The 26,343-nt window shown below is 36.5% G+C and overlaps 1 protein-coding gene across 11 annotated transcripts in view; it reads right to left on the reverse strand.

The window, feature by feature from the left end:
* MAGI2 (membrane associated guanylate kinase, WW and PDZ domain containing 2) overlaps window positions 1–26,343 on the reverse strand; it is a 1,233,836-nt gene that overhangs the window by 511,989 nt on the left and 695,504 nt on the right. For all 11 annotated transcript variants that reach the window (XM_080663639.1, XM_080663638.1, XM_080663637.1 and 8 more), the window contains one exon: window positions 24,483–24,602. In XM_080663639.1, coding sequence (XP_080519765.1) covers window positions 24,483–24,602 — 120 coding nt within the window. The remainder of the gene's footprint in view (window positions 1–24,482; window positions 24,603–26,343) is intronic.

Here is a 26,343-nt window from a genome sequence, read left to right on the forward strand (position 1 = left end):
TATGTGAGTGTATATATGAAAAATAAAGCTGAAGAATTAATATACTAGATAAGGAATCAAAATGGAACTTCTAAAATTGATAAACCAACAAAGAGCAGTACAAGAATATTATTTTACATATGTAGTCATATATCAGATTAAATTACTAAAGAAGTTGAAAGTGTTTGCCTCCAAGGAGAAGGATGTGGGTTGGTGACAGGTGTAACAGACGTTATTATTAAACATTGGCCTTTTTGTGCTACTTGACTCTGTAAATATGTTCATATATACTTTAAACATTCCTCTCAATGGTCCCAAGATTTGAAAATGTGGGTTTTATGGCAATCATTATCAGTATTTTTTTCCCCACAAGAATATCATTGGCATTCTTTTTGAAAATTCACCTGCTGGGAACCAGCATGTTATATTTCATATAAAAGGTCTTAGAAGTCCTATCCATCTCATCTGGGGAAATGCTGGTTGTTTACTTTGAGATATTATAAAAATCCTATTTTCTTTCAGTATTTAGGAGCATTTTTAAAAGGTATCCAAATTCTGTATTGCTATTGGAGGCTAAAGTAATTTCAACTTCTTAAATTTTTAATGGCTGAATGTTTTGGGCAATGATATCCACCCAGAAAATTATTTTCCCCAAATTTCCTTTTCCAAAGCAAAGAAGTCCAAATCTTTACACTTTGCAATATAACCTATGAGACATAGTAACACACTTTGAAGGATTTACATTAGGGGAACAAAAAAAAATTAATGCAAGCAGAAAATATGAAGCTTTGACAGACCATGTATCATTTGGGCTTGTTCCCATGCACATACAATATAATGGGCACAAAGCATACTTCCTCCTTGGCATAAGGAGGCAGGCAAGCCAGATTCTTATCTAATTGAATCTCCTTAGATGAGGAACTATCAGTAGAATTTACAATTCAAAGCTCCATAGACAGCTCCACTGCCCAAACAGTTGTAGGATTTGAAAGATAACTCTGCTACACTTCAGCTTTGCTAAGCCATACTCCGGAAGCATACAACCGTTTTCTTCTCACTCCCTCTTCTCTATGCATTGTAATTCTCCAAAGATTAAATACCTTTCTCTCCTTTTGGAAGATTTCTTGTCTAAGATACTTTGAAGCAAAGTCTTTGTGACCACTTGATTTAGTCTTCACACTCAAAACTGAGTGGAAACACTATGTCCTTTTATTTAAGGGCTTTACAAAAAAAAAAAAAAAGCATTTCACAAGAATTTTTTTAAAAAGGGAAGGGATGGGAAGTGCAGGCAAAGTGACACAGATACAATTGGCTACATTAGCCAAGAGCCATGTATTATGATTATGTAAAATGGGGGGAAATATCTCCCCATAGAATGTTTTTTATGCTTATTTCAATCACTTAGATAAACTTTTTCTATCAAATACATTAGAAAAAAAATAAAGCTACATATAGGTTAAAATCATCATTTTAAAAGAGAAACTCACATTATCACATAGTTTTTCTTCATCAAATTTCATTTATTCTTTGCTTTCAGCTTTAGAAAAAGAGTTGCAATTAATTGATTAAATAAGAACTACAATAATGGGGGAAATTAATGGTGATTTTTAAAGCAATCTGATCAAAGCTTTAAGCTTCCTGACTTTGAAAAGCCCAATCGCTTCATAATAAGCAATGCCAAGCACTGCTTGCTAGGTGTGGGGACTCATTCTTTCAGTCATCAAAGACCTCCTGTATTTTTTTCCAATTAAAGTGGCAGACACAGTGAAGAGTTCCAAGAAAACTGATAATGAAAAGTACTAAGTCTTTCACAAAATTTTAAGCTGAACAAGGCACAGGATCTAGCTCAACAGCAAAAGAAATATTAATTTTCTGGTACATAATGAACTTAAATGCTCTTCTTAAAGGAACAACTAATGACAAGAGTTGCTCTAATACAGGTTCCTCTCAATGTTAATAAATGAGCTTCAAGTTCCATTAGATGACTATAACAGGAAATCTTATCTAGGTTGGTGACCTTGGTGCCATTTCCAATGGGACAAAGATCTGTAGTAAGACCACTTTGAAAGAAAAGTGACCTTGAAATGGACTAAGAAATTCAAAGGGTGAAGCTTTCTTGACTTGGCAAATTTTGAAATTCTTAAAAGGCTACAAAGAAATGTATAAGAAAAGCCTCATTCATTCACATGCTTAAATGTTTATGGAATAACTATTGTGTGTCAGGTAGTGTGTTAGGCACCGAAGTGTAATAATAATAATCAAAACCAGAAACAGTCCTTGCCTTGTGAAGCTTATAGACTGGTGAGGTAGATTGGTACTAATGAAATAATGTAAAATCAAGTGCATAAGTACATTCCGTATGTAGTTATATAAATATTCAGAAGAAATAAGATTACAGGATTCCATGGCAGCATTAAAGACTAAAGGAGTCTGAGTAGGTTTCTTGAAGAAACCTGAGCTGGTATCTGAAGGATGAGTAGACTTGAACTAGGAGAATTATTGGAGAGAGGGAAGTCTGGGTAGAAAAAGCTGTTTAGACAAAGAGTAGGACAGGTCTGATGAACCTGGGGTGTCAAAGAACATGGTGCAGACTGAGGGTAGATGACTGAAATACAGCGATGGGTAAGGAGAGCACTGGGAGAGATGATGCCCCAGAGACAGATATAAACTAGAACCTGAATAGTTTTGAAGATTATGTCAAGGATTTGTGTCTCCCCACTTATGCTTTTTTTATTGCTTAATTTATGGATTGCTTTTGATCCTCATACTAAATACCATTATCCCACACATACACCATAGACAAATATTCTAATGTACCTAATGAAAATTCATTCACTGGACTAATATTTATTGAGCACCTTCAATACACCACTCTAGGAACTGGGAAAATACCTGTGAACCAAATAGATTTAAATCTCTTATGGAACTTATTTTATACTGAGGAAGACAGAGAAGTAATGACACAAATAAGTAAAACATAAATTGATTAGCTGTTAAGTGCTAAGGGGAAAAAATGAAATAGGAAATGGGAGCAGGCAGTAAAAGAAACACATTTGGGTTTGAATATATTCTTGCTGATATTAATTATTTGCATGAACACATTTAAATTAATTGTAAATGGTATTGTGCTATAGATCTGTCTAGTTTCTCTTTACATTTATTTCACTTATTCTTTTTCAAAAAATTATTTTTAAGTAGAGTTGATGTATGGTATTGTCAGTTTCAAGTGTATAGCAAAATGATTCTACACTTATATACCTTACAAAGTAATCACAATAGGTCTAGTAACCATCTGTCACTGTATATACTTATTACAATATTATTGACTCTATTTCCTATGCTGCACATTACATCCCTGTGACTTATTTTACAACTGAAAGCGTGTATTTCTTAATCCCCTTCTCCTGTCTGCCATTCCCCCACCTCCCTCCCCTCTGGCAACCTATCAGTTTGTCATCTGTATCTATGAGTTTGTTTTTTCTATTTAGAACTATGTTCTTAAGATCCATTCATGTTATTTAAAACACATGTAAATATCTTGCTTCTAGCTGCTGCATAGTATTCCATGTGTTCCTATCACAGTTCATGTATCTGCTAGTATACTCCCAATAAGGAAAAAGCACAATTCTTTATTTATTCTCAAGAGCAAAGCTATTCCTTGGATCCACAAAATTTTATATGTGTGTGTATGGGGGGCTGGGATGACAGTGATAAAAAGTGGGTCTGACTTTGAAGTTTGAAAAAAATAACTCGCAATCATGTGAAAATCGGAGTAGAAAGAGTCCAGAATATATATAAATAGGCTACTTAGGTGATTGCAGCAACCCAGGAAGAAATAATGCACCTTAGCCCAGCTTGATGGTCATTGTGAAATTAAAGAGAAGTGGAAAGATTCAAATGATATTCAGAAGTTAATGTTGATTGGCCTTAGTGGTAGAATGGATGTAGAGGTGAGGGAGAAAGATGTCAAGAGTGGCTCTTAGCATTCTAACTAGGCATATGGATAGATAAACATTTATTTACTAAGATAATAAACATTGGAATATGATCCTTCAAAGAGATGATTACATGGACCTAACACTGGTTAACATAAAATTACACAATGAAAGTCTTTAATATAACCATTCTATGCAGCAAAGTTTTAATGAATAATTACTGTATCCTATTAACTACACTAGACATTTAAAAGTCTGGCAGTGAGACAAAAGAATGACAACCAAAATATTATAATTCTAGAGTTACTATGGTGACTATATAGGGGCATAGAGCACAAGGCACGTTGAAGTCTGGAGATACACTGAATTTCAGCAGCAGACCCTGAAGGAGAGCAGAGAGAATTCCAATCACAGAGGCATGTTGGGATGGGTGAATGTAACATTTCAGGACAACATCAAGAAATCTGTGTTTGCTGGGGAAGAATTAATTGGTGGAGAGGAATGAGGCTGTGAGGAACGAGAAAGGCTATATCATTTTATGGCATTAGAAGAACTTATTGCAGAAGTTGCTGGAAGCTATTTTTAGCAGAGAAGTAACATTATTAAATTTGGGTATTAGATTACTCTAGCACCAAGAGAGGAAAGTCAGGCAGGACACTTCCAATGTTCTCTGAGGTGAAAATATGAACCATGGCAGGAACACTGGGAATAGACCAAAGGGGACACATTGAGGAGATATTTGTTTAGGAATTAGCCTGGTCGGCATGGATCAGTGGTTGAGTGTCGACCTATGAACCAGGAGGTCATGGTTCCATCCCCAATCAGGGAACATGCCCAGGTTGCAAGCTCGATCCCCAGTGTGGGGTGTGCAGGAAGCACAGGAATTAGATTTGGAAGTACCTGATGATTGCTTGAATATTGTGAGGAATCAAGGATGACTCCTAGGTTTCTGACCTGGGCAATCATGTTAGTAGCTATGATATTTACTCGTATTGGAACCACAAGAGGGAGAGATGTTTTGATGAGATGATGTGTTCAGTTAAGAAGAATTTTAGTTTCTGTCTTTTTGAAGAATAATACAGATGGAGGTTATATATAGGACCAGTCCCATGAACCAGGTCTGAGTTGGGGATACAGATTTAAGAATAGGCCAGTCAATTGGTGTACCTGTAGACTGAGAAGAAAAAGAATTAAGACTAAGCAATTTTATGAGTAATAAGTATAAGCAAAGTGAGTGAGTAAGAATGGTCAAAGGGTGTAAGAGGAGAGGAGAACCAGTAATGGGCATGGGGAAAGTGAGAGAGAATTTTATATACATAATTGGCACTATTAGCTCTTAAACATTTTTCATTGTATGCTAGTTTTGAAATGTTTTCTAAAATGCAATTTGACCCGGCCAGTGTGGCTCAGTGCTTGAGGATCGACCCATACAACAAGCAGTCACTGGTTCAATTCCCAGTCAGGCCACATGCTTGGATTGCAGGCTTGAGCCCCCAGCAGAAGGTGTGCAGGTGGCAGCCAATCCATGTTGATGCATTCATGTTTCTCTCTCGCCCTCTCCCTTCTTCTCTCTCTAAAATCAATAATAATATATTTTAAATGAAATGCAATTTGTACAAACATTCTCTAAAATGTTACTCTGGTTTACCACTGATTTGTCTTTTACATTCAATTTATTTTTGCATGTGATACTCTACTTTTGACAAATAATCCAGGTTTATAGTGTTTAGATTTTACGGCATCAATAAAGTTTTAAAATATAATAAAAATGATTGTTCTATAAAATTTCCCCTTGTCTTACAGTTTACATGCTCTTGTATTCTGCTTAACATAACCCTTCCATAATTTCCTTTACAATTTTGCTTTCTTTGTGCTTTTTTTCACATATGTGAAAAGATTTTACCATTTCTAATTTTAAAATTTTAGTCTTTATTTTATTCATTAGATTCCACAAATAAATAAAATAGAAACAGACTCTAGATACAGAGCACAGACTGACAGCTGTTGGAGGGGAGGGGTTGGGATTTGGCCTGGCCAGTGTGGCTCTTTTTAGCAGAGAAGTAACATTATTAAATTTGGGTATTAGATTACTCTAGCACCAAGAGAGAAAAGTCAGGCAGGACACTTCCAATGGGGAGGTAATCACTTTGGGGGATAGGGAGTTAGAAACATTGATGAGAGAGAAACATTTATTTGAGAGAAACATTCTATTTATTAAGAAACTTGCATCCTGGAATAAATCCCACTCGGACGTGGTGTATGATCTTCTTGGGGGAGGCTGGGTGAAAAAGGTGAAGGGATTAAGAAAAAGAAAAAAAAGCGCCTCCAAAACTCATAGACACAGACAACAGTATGGTAATTGCCAGAGGGAAAGGGGATGGGGCAGAGGCAGAAGAGGTTAAAGGGGAGACTAAATGGTGATGGAAGGAGGCGACTTTGGGTAGTGAACATACAATACAATATCTAGATGATGTATTATAGAATTGTACACCTGAAACCTATATAATTTTATTAACCAATGATATCACAATAAATTCAATAAATTTGTTTAAAAAAAAACTTTTATTCCCTTCCCACAAGCCCCTGGATACTAAGAAATTATATTAACAATTAGAGGCCTGGTGCATGATTTCTTGCACCAGTGGGGTCCCTTAACCTGGCCTGTGGGGTTGGGCCAAAACCGGCTCTCCAACATCCCCTGAGGGGTCCCAGATTTTGAGAAGGTGCAAGCCAGGCAGAGGGACCCCACCGGTGCATGATCGGGGCTGGGGAGGGACACAGGAAGTTGGCCAGCCAGGGAGGGACCGTGGGAGGGATCCAGGGCATGTATAGCCTGTCTCGCTCAGTTCTGATCAGTTGGACCCCAGCAGCAAGCTAACCTACCAGTCGGAGCATCTGCCCCCTGGCAGTCAGTGCACATCACATTGACTAGTCAACCAGTCAACTGTCTGCCCCCTGGTGGTCAGTGCACGTCATAGTGAGCAGTTGAGCAGCCTTAGCATATCATTAGCATATTACACTTTGATCGGTTGAACAGATGACCAGACAATTAGCATATTAGGCTTTTATTACATAGGATAATAACCCAAATGTCATTGCTTTTTTAACATGGCTTTTCCAAGGACCTTTGCCATTTGTCTGCCCAGCATTTTAAACCATTCTCTCTGAGAAATCCACCACCATGTGAACATATTGTGAAAAAAGATCTCATCTCCCATTGCAGAGATGTGAAAAAAAGTATCACCCTAAACCCTAACAGGTAGGGTGTGGTCTGAGAGCTACTTTTAGTCAATCATTCGGTGAAGATTTTGAATCGGGAGTGATTGACCTACAAAAGCACAGAAAGCTGAGAAGGTTCTCTAGTGTCCAGTGGCAGTGGCCCATGGTAGGGTTTGGCTTCCCCCGCTGGCAATGCTAGTAGTTGTCAAAAGTCAGAGGTACTCAACAGAGTTCTTCCTTTGTATGAAAAATACATCAGGTATTCCATCTCAATAGTAAACAAATCCACTATGATTGGTTGCATTTAGCATTTTCTCACATACCTTTTGACTATGTGTATGTTTTCTTTGGAGAAATGTGTATTTTTTATGTCCATAGCCCATTTTAAAATTGGGTTATTAGTTTTTTTCTTCTTTTGAGTTATGAGTTCTTTATATATTTTGAAGATTAACCTTTTTTTCTTTCAATATTATTTATTGATTACCATGTGCCAGCAACTGTGGACTCTAGGGCTATAAATATAAATAAACTCCCCCTAAATCAAAGGCCGTAAACTTCAGTTGGAAAGACGTATACACAAATGCTTTTTATGCATCTATTGATATGATCATGTGATTTTTATCTTTCATTTGTTTATGTAACATTATCACATTTTTTGATTTGGTAATATTGTACCAAACTTGCATCCTGGAATAAATCCCACTCGGACGTGGTGTATGATCTTCTTAATGTATTGCTGGATCCGATTTCTTAATATTTTGTTGAGGATTTTAGCATCTATGTTCATCAAGGATATTGGCCTATAATATTCTTTCTTTGTAGTGTCTTTGTCTGGGTTTGGAATTAGGATAATGCTGGCTAAATAGAGAGAATTTGGAAGTCTTCCCTGCTTTTAAAGTTTTTTTAATAGTTTGAGAAGGATACATGTTAGTTCTTTGAGTTTTTGGTAAAATTTGCCTCTGAAGGCATCTGGTCCAAGACTTTTGTTTGCTGGGAGTTTTTTTTATTACTGCTTCAATTTTATTATTTGTTATTGGTCTATTCAGGTTTCCTGATTCTTCCTGATTAAATTTTGGGAGATGGTATGTTTCTAGGAATTTGTCCATTTCACGGAGGTTGTTCAACTCGTTAGCATATAGTTGTTCATAGTATTTACTAACAATCCTTTGTATTTCTGTTATGTCAGATATTACTTATCCTCTTTCATTTCTCATTTTACTTATTTGGATCTTCTCTCTTTGTTTCTTATAGAGTCTGGTTAAAGGTTCATCAATCTTGTTTAACTTTTCTTTTTTAAAAAATATATTTTATTGATTTTTTACAGAGAGGAAGGGAGAGGGAGAGGGATAGAGAGTTAGAAACATGGATGAGAGAGAAACATCGATTCAGCTGCCTCCTGCACACTCCCTACTGGGGATGTGCCCGCAACCAAGGTACATGCCCTTGACCAGAATTGAACCTGTACCCTTCAGTCCGAAGGCTGACGCTCTATCCACTGAGCCAAACAAGTTAGGGCTTGTTTATCTTTTCAAAGAACCAGTTATTTCATTGATCTTTTGTACTTTAATACATGTTTAGAACTTATTTTTCTACTGCAAATGAGGATACATTCTGTTCCAGTATTGTCTGTCAGAAAATACGATGGGAATGGTGGCATGGTTTAGTTGAAATCAAAGAGATTAAAACTTTCTAGAGCACACAGGTGCAGCCTGGGATGCAAACAACTCCATCAGACAATTATCCAGCTCTGAACATTGTAAAATTGTAATTCTATTTAATTTCTTCAAGCACTCTGCCAACAATTCTTATACTTGAAAGTGGATTGTTAAGGTTGCAAATGACTGTTTTAAGACTTGAATCCACTCTGCTTTGGCAAGGCCTATCATAGTCCATTCTCTCTCTAGAAATCTGACCATCCCCTTACACCAGCAGCTTCCCTTTGTAACCCAAACTCCAACTTCCCAACCTGCTATCTCAATATTTTCATTCTCATACTGAATATATGTTTTTACTTAGTCAAGATCTTGATCAATAGTTTGTTATTCTGAGGCAGCAGTCTTGGGAATGTATTTCTAGTCTCCTATGATTTCTACTCTCCTATAATTTCTACTACTCATTATTGTTTCTGAAAGGTAGATGCCATGCAGATGCATTGTATTCACTAAAAGCAGAATTATGCAAAATAAAAACATGAAAAGAAAAGACGTTTTGAGTGAATGCAAACCCACGTTGAAGGAATATAAACAATTTTATTAAATAATATATCGGAGTCAAAATCTGTAATGAGAAATTGTAGGAGTTGACCAAGAAACAAGTGTGGCCTCAAAATGTATACAATAGAATTGAATCAATGATAATTGTAAGGATACTTAAGAATAGAAAATAATAAGCAACAAAAATACAAGGGATGTGATTATCTGAGGTGATACTGAGAGTATTAACAAGGGATGGGTTAGAAATAAAGTAAAATTTTAAATTAAAGAATAAAATAAGAAAAAAGAATAAATGAAAATAAAATACATTTCTTCCTTTGTTACCTCAATATCTTCACATACTCAGACAAACACATTTATTCCTCCTAAAAGCTTTTTAATTACTACTAAGAAGACCTGTTTAAATAACATTATGAGAATTTGAAGATTAAAAGAATAACAAAAAGTAAAATATTAAAATTCTTAGCTACAGAGATATGATTTAATTTAATAAATACTAAAGACAAAAATGAGATAAAACATCAATTGAAATTATTAGTTCTAGTCAGGCAAATATTAAGTATGTAGGACCCATTTGCCAAGAGGGTGAGTTCAATATACCATTGGGCTTGTTGAATAACATGGAAAATGTGGCAAAGCAGAATAAATTACAGGCTTTGAGAATGTACCCTGCCAAACTGCACAACTTTTGCTTGAACAAAACACTATGGGCATGCCCTTTTCTAAGATAGTGTTGCCTCTGATACAGGACAGATACGACATTTAAATTTCTGTTCTGGGAACGTACAAGTAAAAAATGCATTTAAATGTAAAAGCTAGAACCAAGAAATAAAACCAATTAAAGTGTACAATGTAGCATATCTTTACAGGTGAAGATTTTTAGGATATAATATAGGACTGTAGTAATGAATCCACACAGAAGTCTCAATTTTCAGGAGAAAGCAAAAGATAAACAAAGCAAGAATAAAGAAAGCAAATAATGTTGGTGAGCTTTTAGTAAAAAGGTAAGTAAAAAGGAAATATAAATTGGGGGAGAAGTTACATATGATAGGAGCTACACAAAAAACAAGAAGATTACTAAAACGAAGGTTAGTGCAAAATCAGGGCCATGAGCATGAAGGGAAAATATGATAATATAATGGAGCAAGAAAGCTTCCCAATGTAAAATATCTTTAACTTCTAATTAATATGTTTTGCCTAAGATAAGTATATGTAACACTCTAATAATGTAGACTTTTGAAGAAAATAAACCAAGATGATGAAGTATTATTTCCTCCCCAATTATAAAACCAGCTTCGAGAAAGTGGCCTGCAACTATCAGTCCTTAAGATCCTTGGGGAAGAGGTGAATCTCTCAAAAAATGAAGAAAAAAAAATCAACATACTATTATGTTTGGATTAAAAGAATGGATTAAACTTGTAAGTGTGAATTTTATTAATACATTACTTTTAATATTTTGGTAATACACCAATAGTATTATAGATACATTTTAAATCTGGCACATTCATTAGTTGCTTTGCAAATATGCAAAGTACAGCATTTCTGACTAAAAATGACAAACATTGAGGCCAAAGAATATGTAGTTTACAACTTTATTATAATTGGAAACTATCTGGTCATTTTTCTTAAGTATAATTATATATGCTTAGAATGTTTTGGGCATATAAGAACATCAGGTCTGTTTGCATTTACACAATGCACTTATAAATTAATTGTTGAGGAAATTTAACCAAGTATTAATTTGAATCTGAATACATATTATAAATTGCTTTTAGACAGAAGGTAGTTAAAATATTGTATACCAAGAGATGTGTCTCATTTGCTTGGCATTTTCAAAATCCCAAGAAACTAGAAACAGCATGGATGGAACTGGAGAGCATTATGCTAAGTGAAATAAGCCACTCAGAGAAAGATAAATATCACATGATCTAACTCATTTATGGGATATAATGAACAACATAAACTGATGAACAAAACCAGATCTAGAGACAGAGAAGCATTGATCAGATCATCAAACCTCAGAGGGAAGGTAAGGGAGGGTGGGGGTAAGGGGGGGAGATCAACCAAAGGACTGAATGCATGCACATAAGCCTAACCAACGGACACAGACAACAGGGGGGTGAGGGCATGAGTGGGGTGGGTAGGGGGGCAATGGGGGGATAAGGACACATATGTAATCCCTTAATCAATAAAGAAATTTAAACAGAAAAGAAAAAAAAATACTAGTGGTATTCTATTTAGGTGACTATTCTAGCCTTTCTCCCTAAGAAGTTTAAACGTTTAAATTGGAATCATCTTTAAAGGAAATTTATCTCAAATCTTACCTTTCTGCATATAATTTAACTTTTTCTGGATAGCTCGGGGTCATTATTAGGAAAATCAATACCTGTGCTGGATTGCAACACCCCTGGGAGACTGCTGAGTGCTTCCACCATCCTATCTAATAAAAGAGTAATATGCAAATTAACCATCACCCCCCTACACCCACCAGCCACACCCACCAGCCAATCAGGAGCGAATATGCAAATAAACCCAACCAAGATGGCTACGGCCACAGAGAGCAGGAGGGAGGCTTGGGTTTCCCCAGCGATGGAGGAAGCCAAGCTTTCCGCCTGCCCTTGCTGGCCTAGGCCTCCACTCAAGGCTACAAAGTTTCAATGATAGAAGATACATAAACCCAAACAGAAATAGCTGCAGCCACAGAGCTGGAAAGAGCAGGAGGCTAGGGTTGTCCCCGGCGATGGAGGAAGCCAAGCTTTCCACACACCCTGGTCCGCCCAGGCCTCCGCTTAAGGCTACAAAGTTTCAATTATAGAAGATACATAAATCGCAACAGAAATGGCTGCCGCCTCAGAGCAAGCAGAAGGCTTGGCTCCGCTCCAGGCTACAAAGTTTCAAATGTAGAAGATAAATAAACCCCAGATACCAGGGCCTCTGCTTGGGTCGCCGGGGGGCGTGGCCGACCTGCAAACCACCACAGGCTCCTCGCCCAGGCCGCCCCACGCCCCAAGGGAACCCCCACCCTGATCCGGGACACCCTTCAGGGCAAACCAGCTGGCCCCTACCCATGCACCAGGCCTCTATCCTATCTAATAAAAGAGTAATATGCAGATTGACCATCACTCCAACACACAAGATGGCTGCCCCCATGTGGTCAAAGATCCTGCCCCCATGTGGACACAAGATGGCCACCACAAGATGGCCAGCAAGGGAGGGCAGTTGAGAGGGACCAGGCCTGAAAGGGAGGGCAGTTGTGGGTGATCAGGCCAGCAGGGGAGGGCAGTTGGGGTGTACCCAGGCCTGCAAGGGAGAGCAGTTGGGGGGAACCAGGCCTGCAGGAGAAGGCAGTTGGGGGGGACACAGGCCTGCAGGGGAGGGCAGTTAGGGGTAATCAGGCCTGCAGGGGAGGGCAGTTAGGGGCAAACAGGCTGGCAGGGAGCAGTTAGGCATCAATCAGGCTGGCAGGGGAGTGGTTAGGGGATGATCAGGCTGGCAGGCAGAAGTGGTTAGGGGCAATGAGGAAGGCAGGCAGGCGAGCAGTTGGGAGCCAGCAGTCCTGGATTGTGAGAGGGATGTTCAACTGCCCATTTAAGCCCGATCCCACTGGGATCGGGCTTAAACGGGCAGTCAGACATCCCTCAAGGGGTCCCAGATTGGAGAGGGTGCAGGCTGGGCTGAGCGACACACACCCCCCCCCATGCACAAATTTCGTGCACCGGGCCTCTAGTAACAAATAACCCTGTGTGACTCTGTCTTTAAATTTCTTCTGTATACTTTTTGCACTTTCCCCTGTCCTCAGTCACTGTCAGGCTGTCAGTGTGCCAGCCTCCAGGCGTTTCCTTCCCTCACATAAAGCATTGCACACATCCTCCTCTAATTTGTAGCAACATCTTACTATATGTAAGATTCATTAAATTCATAGAGGATTAGGGAGGAGAGAATAGAGTAGTTAAAGTTACCAAAACTGCAAATGCTGGAACTTGTAAATTCCAAACCTACAAATATTTGGAATGAGTATTCTGGACACCTTTGAAAGTAGAAATGAATAGGAACTGCCTTTGCTGCAATGGGTTACACTTCACTTCAAGTATAATACTTGTTTCATCTCCAGGGACACCAGATAGCTGCATCAGATTTTCCTCTGGAAGGTTATGGAAACAATTTACTCTCACCCTCAGAGAGTGGGAGAAGAAAGTGGAAGTATCTAATCCTGATGGAAATGATCCCCAGGGGCCTGACCTGGAGAAACCATTTTGTAATTGGGAGCTAGCCCAAAGGGAACAGATGCCTTCGGGAAATAGCACCATCCATAAGAGGTCACAGTGCCAAAAAGCAAGGTTCTCTTGCCAAATCCATGCTCCTTGCTATAATATCTTCAGATATAGCAAGGAGGTAGGGGGGAAAAAAGAAAGAAAATTCATTGGAAAATTTTAAGTCAATAAGCAGAATGAGTTTTTCTGATTTATTATGTTAGCCATTCACTACTTAGTGAAAGGAATCAAACTTTTACATATTATAAGAAAATTTAAAGCCACCCTAATGGAAAAAGAGATAAAAAAGAAAAGTGAGGTGGACATAGAAATCTTATTAGCAGTGTATAACTAATACTTAAATAAAATGTTATTTCAATTTCATTTCCATTATTTTTCCTAAAAATACAAGAATGATAAATTCATGTTCCCTTATAGTTTATTGAAAGCCAACCAGAAAATATTAGTAAAATACCTAATAAATTCCAAGTAGCACACGTCCACATTAATTACAACGCCTTGACATTTCTTTAGTGACAGAACACACATACTAATTCCTTCAGTTTAAAAATAACTTGCTGAACTTGCATATTTTGCAAAATATCCCAGGAGCTTTCTATCTCTCCATCGGTTTGGCCTTATTATTTGTGTTTTCAGCTCTCCACTGACTTTCTGTACTAGAGTTAGAGAAATCGAGACATTCTTTGGGTTTATAGGAAAAGGTAATTATCATTAGTCCAATAAGTATTTAGGTGTACAATCAATAAAAGATGGGTGGGAAGGGAGGTTAGTGGGATAGTTTTGTTGACCAAATCTACTAGGTACTGAGTTTGAATAACTTGACACACCATGACTTACTATAGTAGGTGAAGAATGGCTATAGCCAGATAAACACTATATTCTGGAGAAAGTGTTTATAGCTTGTGGGTTACTGAGAGAGAAATACGTATATGAATTTAGAATAGGGACTCATGAGGTTGATCAAGAGAATTAACATTTGAAAAAAATTTTTAAAGCAATGGGAATAAAAGAAAATTAATTCAAGAATAAAATTATTACAATTGTGAAACAAGGTTGGTCTAGGAAAAGATTCTGAGGCCAAATTGATGCTGCAGCTTCAAACCATTGACTTACAATACAGCATTTCAAATTAGGAAGTGGATGTGTCCAAGGATCTTAGGCCAGGCTGAACTTCTATGCAGGAATTAAGGTTTTGAGAAAGGAACATATACGTTCATTCCTTCAGTCAACTCATATTCATTGAGTGCTTCTTAGTTACCAGAGACAACTCTTAACTCAAGAGTTAGCAGTGATCCGAGGAAATTATCTGACCTCTTGAATCTTACATTTGAGTGGGTGGATATTGACAATAACTGAACAAACAAATGGACACAGAATGTATTTTCAGTTATAGTAAGTACAATAAAGATAAATTAGAGGAAAGGAATGGAGAACATCAGCAGGTACAATTTTGGATAAGTTATCAGCTAAGAGTTTCCTAAGACTTTTAGATGAATATCTCAAAGTGAGAAAAAGAAAGATGTGGATATTTGGAAGACAAGTAGTCCAGGAAAATGAAATGAGAAATTTAAGATCCTAGGTGGGCAGGGATGTGCTTGTTCTGCTCTAGGATCAGGAAGGGGGGCAGCATAGCTAATATAAATAGGCTGAAGGTAGTGTAAGTCAAACTTCCATTTTGTTACAACTAATAACTAATACCACTTTGTGTTTTTACTAGTCCCTAAAAGTTCACATTTTTAGTGTCTTTAACAATTAACTTTCATGAAAATAGTCCCATACAGACAAGATATGTTGACCACTTGGTCTAATTTTAACTGGTTGTTACATACATACATAGCCTATAATTGAGCTAAGATAGCTGCCTATTATATCAGAAGAGACTGACTACTTCAGTGTATTACATTTTAATGTAATGTTATAAATGATTTTCCATAATTGACAGAATTTTCAAGCCTTTAACGAAGAAGAGTTCTTATATGGTGAAAATCTTCTAACCATGTTGCGTTTAATCACGGGGCAGCAGGGTATTTTGAGAACTGTTACTTTATAAATTTTTAGCAAAAGCATTGTTTATCTGTCTACTTTGCAGCATGATCAATGGAGGCCTCAAAGTTTCAGATATTGTTTTTGAGTATTGTCTGAATGAAAGTTGCAGTTTATAAAAATATTTCATAAATCCTTCTACACCTGTTGCAACTTTGTTGGAGATAGATATCTATGTTCTGAAATAAAGTACTTAGCAATAAGAATTAGGCACTGCTGTTTCTATTTTTGATTATTTCTTTTCTCTCTGAGAAATATAACAGATCTATGATCAATCAGATTCTAGATTCTTCTGTCCCTCAGATCAGGAGGATAGAAGATATAAGAAAAAATGTCTTAGTTTTATTTTACAGATTTGAAATTTAGATACCAAAATGACTTTTGTAGAATAGGATGTTAGGTTATAGTTTTCAAATCATAGATGTGCAAAACAAGTCTCTGAAAAAGCTTTTACAGGAAGGGCACCAAGAAGAATGACTGGGATATATAGAACTTCTCCTTTAGGAAGAGCTATATGTCTAATCCATGACTAATGTCATGAGCCATTGGTCATTACTATGTTGATGTCATTTCAGAAAAACATGGACTCTCAACAGAAGACAGTTGTAATCAATTTGATGAAGGCTCTCTTGTGTGCCACCTACGCAATGAGTAATTTTACAGTTTCTGAAAGTCACCGAATTGTAAGATCTCATGAATGTATCTCAATATATATTCACAACTGCACAATATGCACAAAAACTATTAAATATTTACTATCAATATTGTGATTTATTTTTTATCCACTCAGAAAAGCAACTCAGAGGGTTTGAAAATATTCACCCAATCAGCAAAGGAGAATAGGTCCTGCTTGTTGAAACAGTGGAGAGATATGTATGTACAAGTTTTAAAATCATTCATTTCTCTTCCCACTAAATAAGTGTCATAATTTATTTTTCAGTTGAAGTGTCTTTTTTTTTAAGATAAAAATGTATAGGAATGTGGAGACAGGAGTTAGAAAATCAATATAATTAAAGACATGAGCTTGAGGGAAATTAATTAAACACCAGATATCACAGTTTTGAAACCCCAGGCTTTACATAATCTTGTTATGGGTTGTGAAAAGTCAAAGAAGTGAGTCTTATGCTCATTAATATTGGTTTTATTTTAATGATATACTCCCCAAAAGTTGTTCTTTTCAGCTGCAACTAAACAAAAACATATAGAACTAATAGTAAATTGGTTAATGTTATACTTCAGGTAATAGCAAAAAAATGTTATTTCATTATCCTTGATTTTGTATTTAAGTTATAATTTATGACATTAAATTAGTTAATTGATTGATTCATTTTCCCTCTAGTCTCTTTCGGGAAATAAAAAAAAAGCACCTTAGAAATAGGTATTTGCATTACATATCTTGAAAACAGCTGGGCTGACAAAAGTCCCAAGTCAAAATAGAATTGTGTTACATTTTAATGTACAATAACACCTCCAGTCCTAGTGCCTTTCACAGGAACAAAGCAGCATGCAAAAACCTATACTCTCTGTCAGTGGTTCTGAACACAAATTGAATCACTTACCAAAAATGGCATTATAAGACCTCAAAGGGATGTAAAACTTCACTAAATGTTCCTCTACTGGTAAAATAAACATTTAGTGAGCTTTATGTGTAAATGTTTAGTGTTCCTAAAATGAACATTCAAATGCATGGCTTAGAATCTTCCACAGTAAGAATGTTGCCAAAAGAAAGGAAAAGAAGCACAGCTAACATTATACTCAATGGACAAAAACTAAAACCATTTCCCCTAAGAACAGGAACAAGACAGGGATGCCCACTCTCACCACTCCTGTTCGACATAGTACTGGAAGTATTAGCCATTGCAATTAGACAAGAAGAAGAAATAAAAGGCATCCAAATTGGAAAAGAAGAAGTAAAGCTGTCCTTATTTGCAGATGACATGATATTGTATATAAAAAACCCAAAAGACTCCATCAAAAAACTAATAGACTTAATAAATGAATTCGGCAATGTAGCAGGATACAAAATTAATGCCAAGAAATCTATGGCATTTCTATACACAAATAGTGAACTTACAGAAAGAGAGACTAAAAAAGCAATCCCATTTACCACCGCACCAAAAAAATTAAGATACCTAGGAATAAACTTAACTAAGGAGGTAAAAGACCTATACGCGGAAAACTACAGGACACTGAAAAAAGAAATAGAGGAAGACATAAACAGATGGAAGAACATACCATGTTCACGGATTGGGAGAATCAACATCATTAAAATGTCCATACTACCCAAAGCAATCTATAAATTGAATGCACTCCCCATTAAAATACCAATGGCACATTTCATAGACCTAGAAAGAACTCTCCAAAAATTCATCTGGAATAAAAAAAGACCTCGAATAGCCACAGCAATCCTGAGAAAGAAGAGCAAAGTAGGTGGGATCTCAATACCAGATTTCAAGCTGTATTACAAAGTCACTGTCCTCAAAACTGCCCGGTACTGGCACAACAACAGACATATAGATCAATGGAATAGAATAGAGAACCCAGAAATTGATCCAAATCACTACGCTCAATTAATACTTGACAAAGGAGGCATGAACATACAATGGAGTCAAGACAGTCTCTTCAATAAATGGTGTTGGGAAAATTGGACAGATACATGCAAAATAATTAAACTAGACCACCAACTTACACCATACACAAAAATAAACTCAAAATGGATCAAGGACTTAAACATACGACGAGAAACCATAAAAATACTAGAGGAATCCACAGTCAGAAAAATCTCTGACATATGCCGAAGCAATTTCTTCACTGATACTGCTCTTAGGGCAATGGAAACTAAAGAGAAAATAAACAAATGGGACTACATCAAAATAAAAAGCTTTTGCACAGCAAAGGAGACCATCAATAAAACAACAAGAAAGCCCACTGCATGGGAGAACATATTTGCCAATGATATCAACGATAAGGGTTTAATCTCCAACATTTACAGGGAACTCATGCAGCTTAACAAAAAGAAGATAAACAACCCAATCAAAAAATGGACAACTGATCTAAACAGACACTTTTCGAAAAGGACAGAAGGAAGGCCAAGAGACATATGAAAACCTGCTCAAAGTCACTAATCATCAGAGAGATGCAAATCAAAACAACAATGCAGTACCATCTCACACCCGTCAGAATGGCTATTATCAACAAATCAACAAATGACAAGTGCTGGCAAAGATGTGGAGAAGAAGGAACCCTCGTGCACTGCTGGTGGGAATGCAGACTAGTGCAGCCACTGTGGAGAACAGTATGGAGTTGCTTCAAAAAATGAAAAATGGCCAAAACCGGTTTGGCTCAGTGGATAGAGTGTCAGCCTGCGGACTGAAAGGTCCCAGGTTCGATTCCGGTCAAGGGGATGTAACTTGGTTGCGGGCACATCCCCAGTGGGAGGTGTGCAGGAGGCAGCTGGTCGATGTTTCTCTCTCATCAATGTTTCTGACTATCTATCACTCTTCCTTCCTCTCTGTAAAAAATCAATAAAAATAAAAAAAAAATGAAAAATGGAACTCCCATTTGACCCGGTGATCCCACTTCTAGGAATATATCCCAAGAAACTAGAAACACAAATCAGAAAGGATATATGCACCCCCATGTTCATAGTGGCACAATTCACCATAGCTAAGATTTTGAAACAGCCTAAGTGTCAATCAGCAGATGAGTGGATTAAAAAACTGTGGTACATCTACACAATGGAATACTACACTGCGGTAAAAAAGGAGTTTTTACCATTTGCAACAACAGGGATGGAGATGGAGAGCATTATGCTAAGTGAAACAAGCCAGGTAGAGAAAGATAAATATCACATGATCTCACTCATTTGTGGAATATAATAAACAACATAAACTGATGAACAAAAATAGATCCAGAGACAGAGAAACATCAATCAGAACGTCAAACCTCAGGGAAGGTAGGGGAGGGTGGGGGTAAGGGGGAGAGATCAACCAAAGGACTTATATGTATGCATGTAAACCTAATCAATGGACACAGACAACAGGGGGGTCATGAATGGGAGATGGGGGGTAATGGGGGAATAAGGACACATATATAATACCTTAATCAATAAAGAAATTAAAAAAAGAGAAAAAGAAGCAAGTATCAAACAAACAAACAAAAAATGTTTCAATCTTGGTATAAAGTAACAGCTGGACCCTTTTAACTACAAACTCCAATAGTCTACTGTTGTTATGGAGGTTATTACTTACATAGTAAAAATGTTCTCTTCTAATAGGGCATAAGGAGAAGGCAATAAAGGAAATGTTATTTCATTTTGGCTTCCTACAATGACAACTTTAACATCAGTGAAAGCATTGATCTGCCCTTCAGGAAGTATTATTTACATTCCAGTGGTAGAAACTTGGACTGATAGAAGAATGGTTTTCCTCACGGATATTTATAGGATCAGTAATGATTTCTCTTTGGATTGAATATCTCTTTATCACTCAAGCTTGATTGGGAATAGATTCAAAATTTTAATAAATGTGTCAAGTTCATGTTGGAAAAAAAAGCTGGTATTAAATGTAGTTATTAAAATAAAATAATTTTTTGTAAAATTTGTTATATCTCTTCTCTCATCATAAAGGTGTCTGGCTTGTTTTTTGAGAAAATTATTTGTACTTGATAGTTAAATTTTTATAAAAATGTATGTGCTATCTCAGGTAGAACAGCACACTTTTATGTACAGATATGAAAAAACTTGAATTTCACAGTCCTTGTAATAAAATTTTTTAAGACACTAAGGTATGCTGTTTGCAGTAGGCTGGAGTCCATAGATATTAGCATCCATGAGTAGGAGAAACCACAGCAATTGAGATATTTTCACTATCTTCTGTCAGATGCCAAAATAACTTGCTGGTCTTGATTTGGTTCTCTTAAAAGTTGGAGCAGTGTTACAAGTGAGCTTATATCCATTTAAAGAGAACATTTAACTTTAGGGTTAGTAACTTCCTTAACAGAAAAACTACAGAAGTACTACTCTGAAACATGATTGTGGATGATCTTAGTATATGAATTAAAAGAAATGAGAGTCCAGGCACACTCATGGGACCTGAGGTTAGTCCATGATAACATTCAGAACACAGGTTGAGGCAGACAACTGGTACGAGTGGTCAGTGAAACCATGAATTAGCATTCCAGATAATTGGACTCACTGATTTAAACCCTGGTAAATTCAGAACTTTGGACAGTTCCTAAAGACATGCATACTTCCAGGTAGAGTACTTAACCTTTAGGTAACCAGACCTACTCATTTAATGCTACCTCTTGGTGTCTCACTAATCCCAAAGGAATTATCTCATTCATCCAAAGAACTCTGTGATCTGTGTTTCACTTGTGTTTACAACTTCAGTCCTGGCATGACGATTCATAATGTTCATGTTACCTGGGATTATGACAGGCTTGCCACTGGGCCTTGTTCTATTAACTTACATTTAAAATTGACTGAATATAAAAAGGTGAAAAAGTGATCATCCAACTTATGGAAAAGAGTCTCTTTACCAATACCTGATGGTCCTTCAGAGCCAAGGCCTCTGGGCCGTTTACATGCCAGAACATTCAGCAGCTGTTTTATAGCAAGCTGAAATGAAGTGTTCAGCCTGGGTCAGGGGTTGGTGGTGCAGAAAAAGGCTTTAAGAATCTGCACAAGTTCTGCCTAGGGCCACGTGGCATAACTGTAGATGGTAACTCACGCACATTAAGGTCTTCCCTGCAGCCTCTGGTAAGTAACGGAATGGCTCCTTTGGAGCGAGGACTTTGAGTCAATTTCTACGAGGGATAACTGCAATTCAGGACAGTCCATCTGATTTCTAATCAAAGAACAAATGCCATTTTAGCTACATCTGTTCACCAAGATTAAAATTAGAATTATCAACAATGCGACAAAATGTATACATATGAAAAGTGCTTAAAAGAATATATTCTTCTTCATAACTACTTTTCTGATGAGTGTTTTCTGTTCTGAAACTGAATGGTGAGGTGAAGCACAGAAAAATCATAAGAATGGTTTTCTCAGTTATGAGCAACTTAACCAGACATTTTATATAGGTCTTTCTTTACCTTTGCTAATGAAAAATGAATGGGTGCCCAGTTCCCAAAAAGAAATACTCCAAGTTGGCAAGCATTATAGGCAAGAAGAAGCAGGGGATTTCTTCCTACCTCCAGTTGCATTAGCAGCTTTGCTGTTTTTTGTTTGTGGGTTGGAATCAGTCTTAAGGGCCCCACATGGTTCACAAGTCTGTTACTCTGATGCTTAGAGTAATTCAATACCTTCTTGATTATTTTTTTGGTGGATTCACAGATATTACAGACTGATTTTCTTGTCTTTTGGAGGGCTTTAAAGAGTACTAAGAAGGCATGAGAATATTCCAGTAGTAGGAGAGAAGGGAGCAATAGCCCTACCACTGCAGAAGGAAGAACATAGAACATAGAACAACTGGGATTTTATTGAAGAAATCTTATGAAAGATTGATATCATGAAGGGGTAACAAATATTAAAGTTCTAGGGTATTTGTTTACTTGAGTAACACATGATTGTTATTCTTTAAAGTCTGAGAGCACCAAAGTAGATAAGGTATTCCCTAGTTTTCCTTGAAAAATAATACATTAAGGGTTAGCCCTGAATATAGAGCTCAGGATCAATTCTGAATGAATACCAGTAATTTTTATTAGAATGTCAATTCCACTAGTTGCTCAACTATAATTGTAGGAAAATGTGGAGATTCTGAGATTGGAGAATGCGCCCTAGGTGTCCATCCAGCGCCCTAGGTGTCCATCCAGATAGTTATGTGACCTGAGAAAAGAGCTTTTTATTTATCCAAGTACATAATGTGTAAATAATGATATTGATTCCCCAAAGTCATGTATATAACTCAGCCTTGTTACTTAATGATCAGCTCTGTGCACACTGGGGTAATTCACATTGGCACCAAACTGAGCAAAGTACTGTCAATGCTGAAAAGAACTCTGAAGATTTAGGATAACCCACTCTGGGGCTCACAAATTGGTTATGTTTGTGTGGTTTCAGGATATGTCTCCAAAAATTCAACTGGAACCTAAAATTTAAGCTAGATTATATATTTAAATATATTGATATTAAATTTCATGACACCTAATTCATCATGAGAATATTAGAATGAATTTAAAATAAATATTTCATTTAATATTTTCACCTTTTATACAGTTAATACAGTTTTTATTTTTAAAACCAGAGAAAAGGTCATATTGTTAATAATTCTACTCTTGGCATGCTTCTGTTTGTTAAGACATCAGTTCTTTGCTATGTAAATATTATATTTAGATAATTAAATGTAATACATTAAAATTGCAAATATGCAGCCTAATGAATGCCACTAAATAATGTTGCAAACCCCATAGGAAAATACACTATAAAATTTACTGTTTATTACTGACTTCTTCATATAATGATTTTCTGTAAGTTAGACCATTATTTTTCAGACATAATTTAAGGCAGGCTTATATGATTAACACAACTTCTTTATTTAAAATATTTAAAATATTTTCAATCAGTCTCCACTATCATTTATTTTTGACAATCTGAAGAAGAAACAAGACTCATGTATAAAACCATTTTCTCTCTATTGGTATTTTTGCCTATATCATGTAATTTGGCAATAAACAACTAAATGTCTCAGCCTAAACTGTCTGAGGAGTGTGAAGTAAAAAAAAAAAAAAAAAAAAAAAAAAAGAGGTTTTAATACTTTTAGCAACTTAAAAATATTGAGTTCTTAAATAACTATAGTCTATAGGACATCTGCAGGAACATGAAGGAGGTAGTGGAGACCCTAACTATTCACAAATGCAGCTTATTTGCTGATGGTATACCTCAGATATTTTATGGGCTAAGCAGCAGTGCACATGTTATGAGTTTTGTTTATAATATCACTCACTATTAATTGCAGTTCAGTAAACCAGATTCATCTTTAGACTTAATAATACATACAAATATAATTTACACATATAAGAACTGTAAAGATGGAATGAAATTATTATTTTTCCACTGTTTTGTTTTATTATTTTAAAATCTCATTATACATACACAGACACATAATTTCATTAGACATAAACTGCATGCATGCAGGTGTTACTTAAATGTATAAATTTGTTACGTGTTATTTATTTGTATGTTTCGATTCTATTGTTCCCCTTTACATCTAAGACTCCTGAGGGCCGGAGATACTAACTAGGTTACATAATTCTATAGTGGGTAAATAATAAGGCAGATTGTGGCTCGTGTTACAGTGCTCTTTCCATGGAAACCTACTTCCCACATTCAAGGTTTCATTTTCATACGTTGTTCATGTTTGACTCAGCTACACAAGGGCACCTGCGATTGTGCTAGAGCTTTAGAGTGGATCCACAGGATCATATTTTCCCCACTCCATCATTGTGCATGGGAGGGAAGTGAAGACCAGTGAAGTGAAGTAACTGGAGAGGTCATGACAGGACTTGAACCCAAGCCCTGTGCTATTTTAGTTGCTACCTAGATATGAAGATAATTTATCTGCAAGATCACAGCGTAGCCTCAGGAGGAAATCACAGATACTTCAGTGGATATATACATATACATCGCTCTTGGCATCTTAAGAGTAGCATTAATTCAGATGTAATTTAGCCTTCCTTTAGGAAACAGATTTTTAAAATGACCTTATTAAAGCTTTTAATCCCACAACAGTAGCACATTGGTAACCTGATGTTTTAATGAATTTGAGAGGAAAAACTGATGCAACAAGGAATAGATATAGCAGTAGAGTTGTGCTTACCTTCGTAAGTCCCGCTTTCTAGGAGAGCACCACTTTTCTCTAATTCCATAAAATCTTCAACAGTGATGAAGATATAGTCCACTCCAGGGACCTCACCCTCCTTATGTGGCCTTGTAGTGCCTGAATAAGGAAGATTAAAAATGAAAGACTTTAAGTGGTGTATTGTTGAACTTTAGAAATACCAGTGTACTTCTGAATATTCAATAACACTTGTTTGTACATCCTGCCAGTTTGCAATTTGCATTGTGTCCTTCTGTTTGTTTGAAAACAGAAAAGATCAGGGGTTAAAGATTAAAGTAAATATAAAAAGCATTTTTCTTCATACATGTATAAAGAGTCCATTGCCTTGAAATGTGGCTGCAAGGATTTTTCAGTGAAAAAAATGCAGACCATTGTGGTTTTTTTGAAGAGGTGGTTTGAATGCTGGGCCAGGAGCCTGCTAGCTCTGGAATTTACATATCTCATTTCCATGAATGGACCTCCATTGTTCAGTAAACTGCTTTGCTATGATATAAAATACAATAGAAAACAGAAATGTAAGCAAAATGTCAATTTTCAGGAAGTGGGACTGATTTCTCTTGTTAATTTTGCACCAAATAACTTATATGTGATCTAAAGAATCACAAAATTGTTGTTACTTAAAATTAAATAATAATTAGAATTGAGTCATAATTATAATTGGGTTAGTGTTTTAATGCTCATAACACAATTTCCTTTCTTCCTTCCTTTTTTCCTTCCTTCCTTCATTATTGCCTTTAATTCTGACTGAATTGAGAGGTGACATGCTCCCAGAGGTTACTGCATGGGTCCAATACCCCTGTCTCTGCGTCACCGATAAAGTGAATGGAGCATATGTGGCCAGCCTGATGGGACGGACAGCCTGTGGTAGCTCAGGACAGCTGCACTGGGGAACACAGGCTTCCAGACCTGCTGTCCAGTTCAAGAGGCAGGAACCAAAATGCAGACATAGTAAAGGCTGTGGGTTTGTTTCCCGGCACACTTCCTTCCTTAAACATTCCCCATGCTTCTTCTTTTCTTGTTCTATGCCACCTACATAAGACATTTTGCATGGTTAGACTGGAATTTGCATAACATATACCTGAGAATAGTATGCAGAAGGAAAATATATAAGCAAGGTAATAGTACATTGGCAGTATTTTACTAAAATCTCTGCCATTTTCTCTATATACTAAACAAAAAGCAATTCAAACCCTTAATTTTTAGTTCCATTCTCCAAAACCTTTATCAATTAAACCATGAAAATAACCAGTAAGTTCTCCTTTTGCTCTGTTAGAATCAAATCTGAACTGCAATTGAGAGGCATTAACTAATGTCAGAATATGCAATGTGCTAAGGAAAATTGATTCATGGTAAAAATTAATAATTTTCATTGAAAACTGGTTTTTAAAGATTTGAAGGCGTTTTCTTTTTTCCATAATCATGTTTAATGACTTTCCCCTGAATCTGTTTTTTAATTTGTTTAACTGAGTCACATTTTGCAACATTCCCTACTGTTTTCATGCTATTAAATATAAACCTCCCACACTGAGTATGCATAATGTTGTCAAATTAATGTTTCTATGAGAACCTTCACTTTTAATATCCTGACTTTTATGTGCTTAACCCTTGTGAATTAAAAGCGCTTATCGTGGTTTTGGGCAATCAATTTGTTTTTCTCTTTATTTAGAACACACTCTAATCATTAAGAAAAATCACATAGCAAAGTTTCAATTTTCCTTCCTAATTTATCTGCATATTCAGAAGCTGCATGCTTTGATTAATTAACTTCTTGCAGTGCGGTAACGCATTCCCAGCACAATGTAAGCACAGGACCACGTGCTTGAGGGCAGTTTCCAGGCTT

This window comes from Plecotus auritus (genome assembly GCF_963455305.1).
Source record: "Plecotus auritus genome assembly, chromosome: 4".
Taxonomy (NCBI): Eukaryota; Metazoa; Chordata; class Mammalia; order Chiroptera; family Vespertilionidae; genus Plecotus; species Plecotus auritus.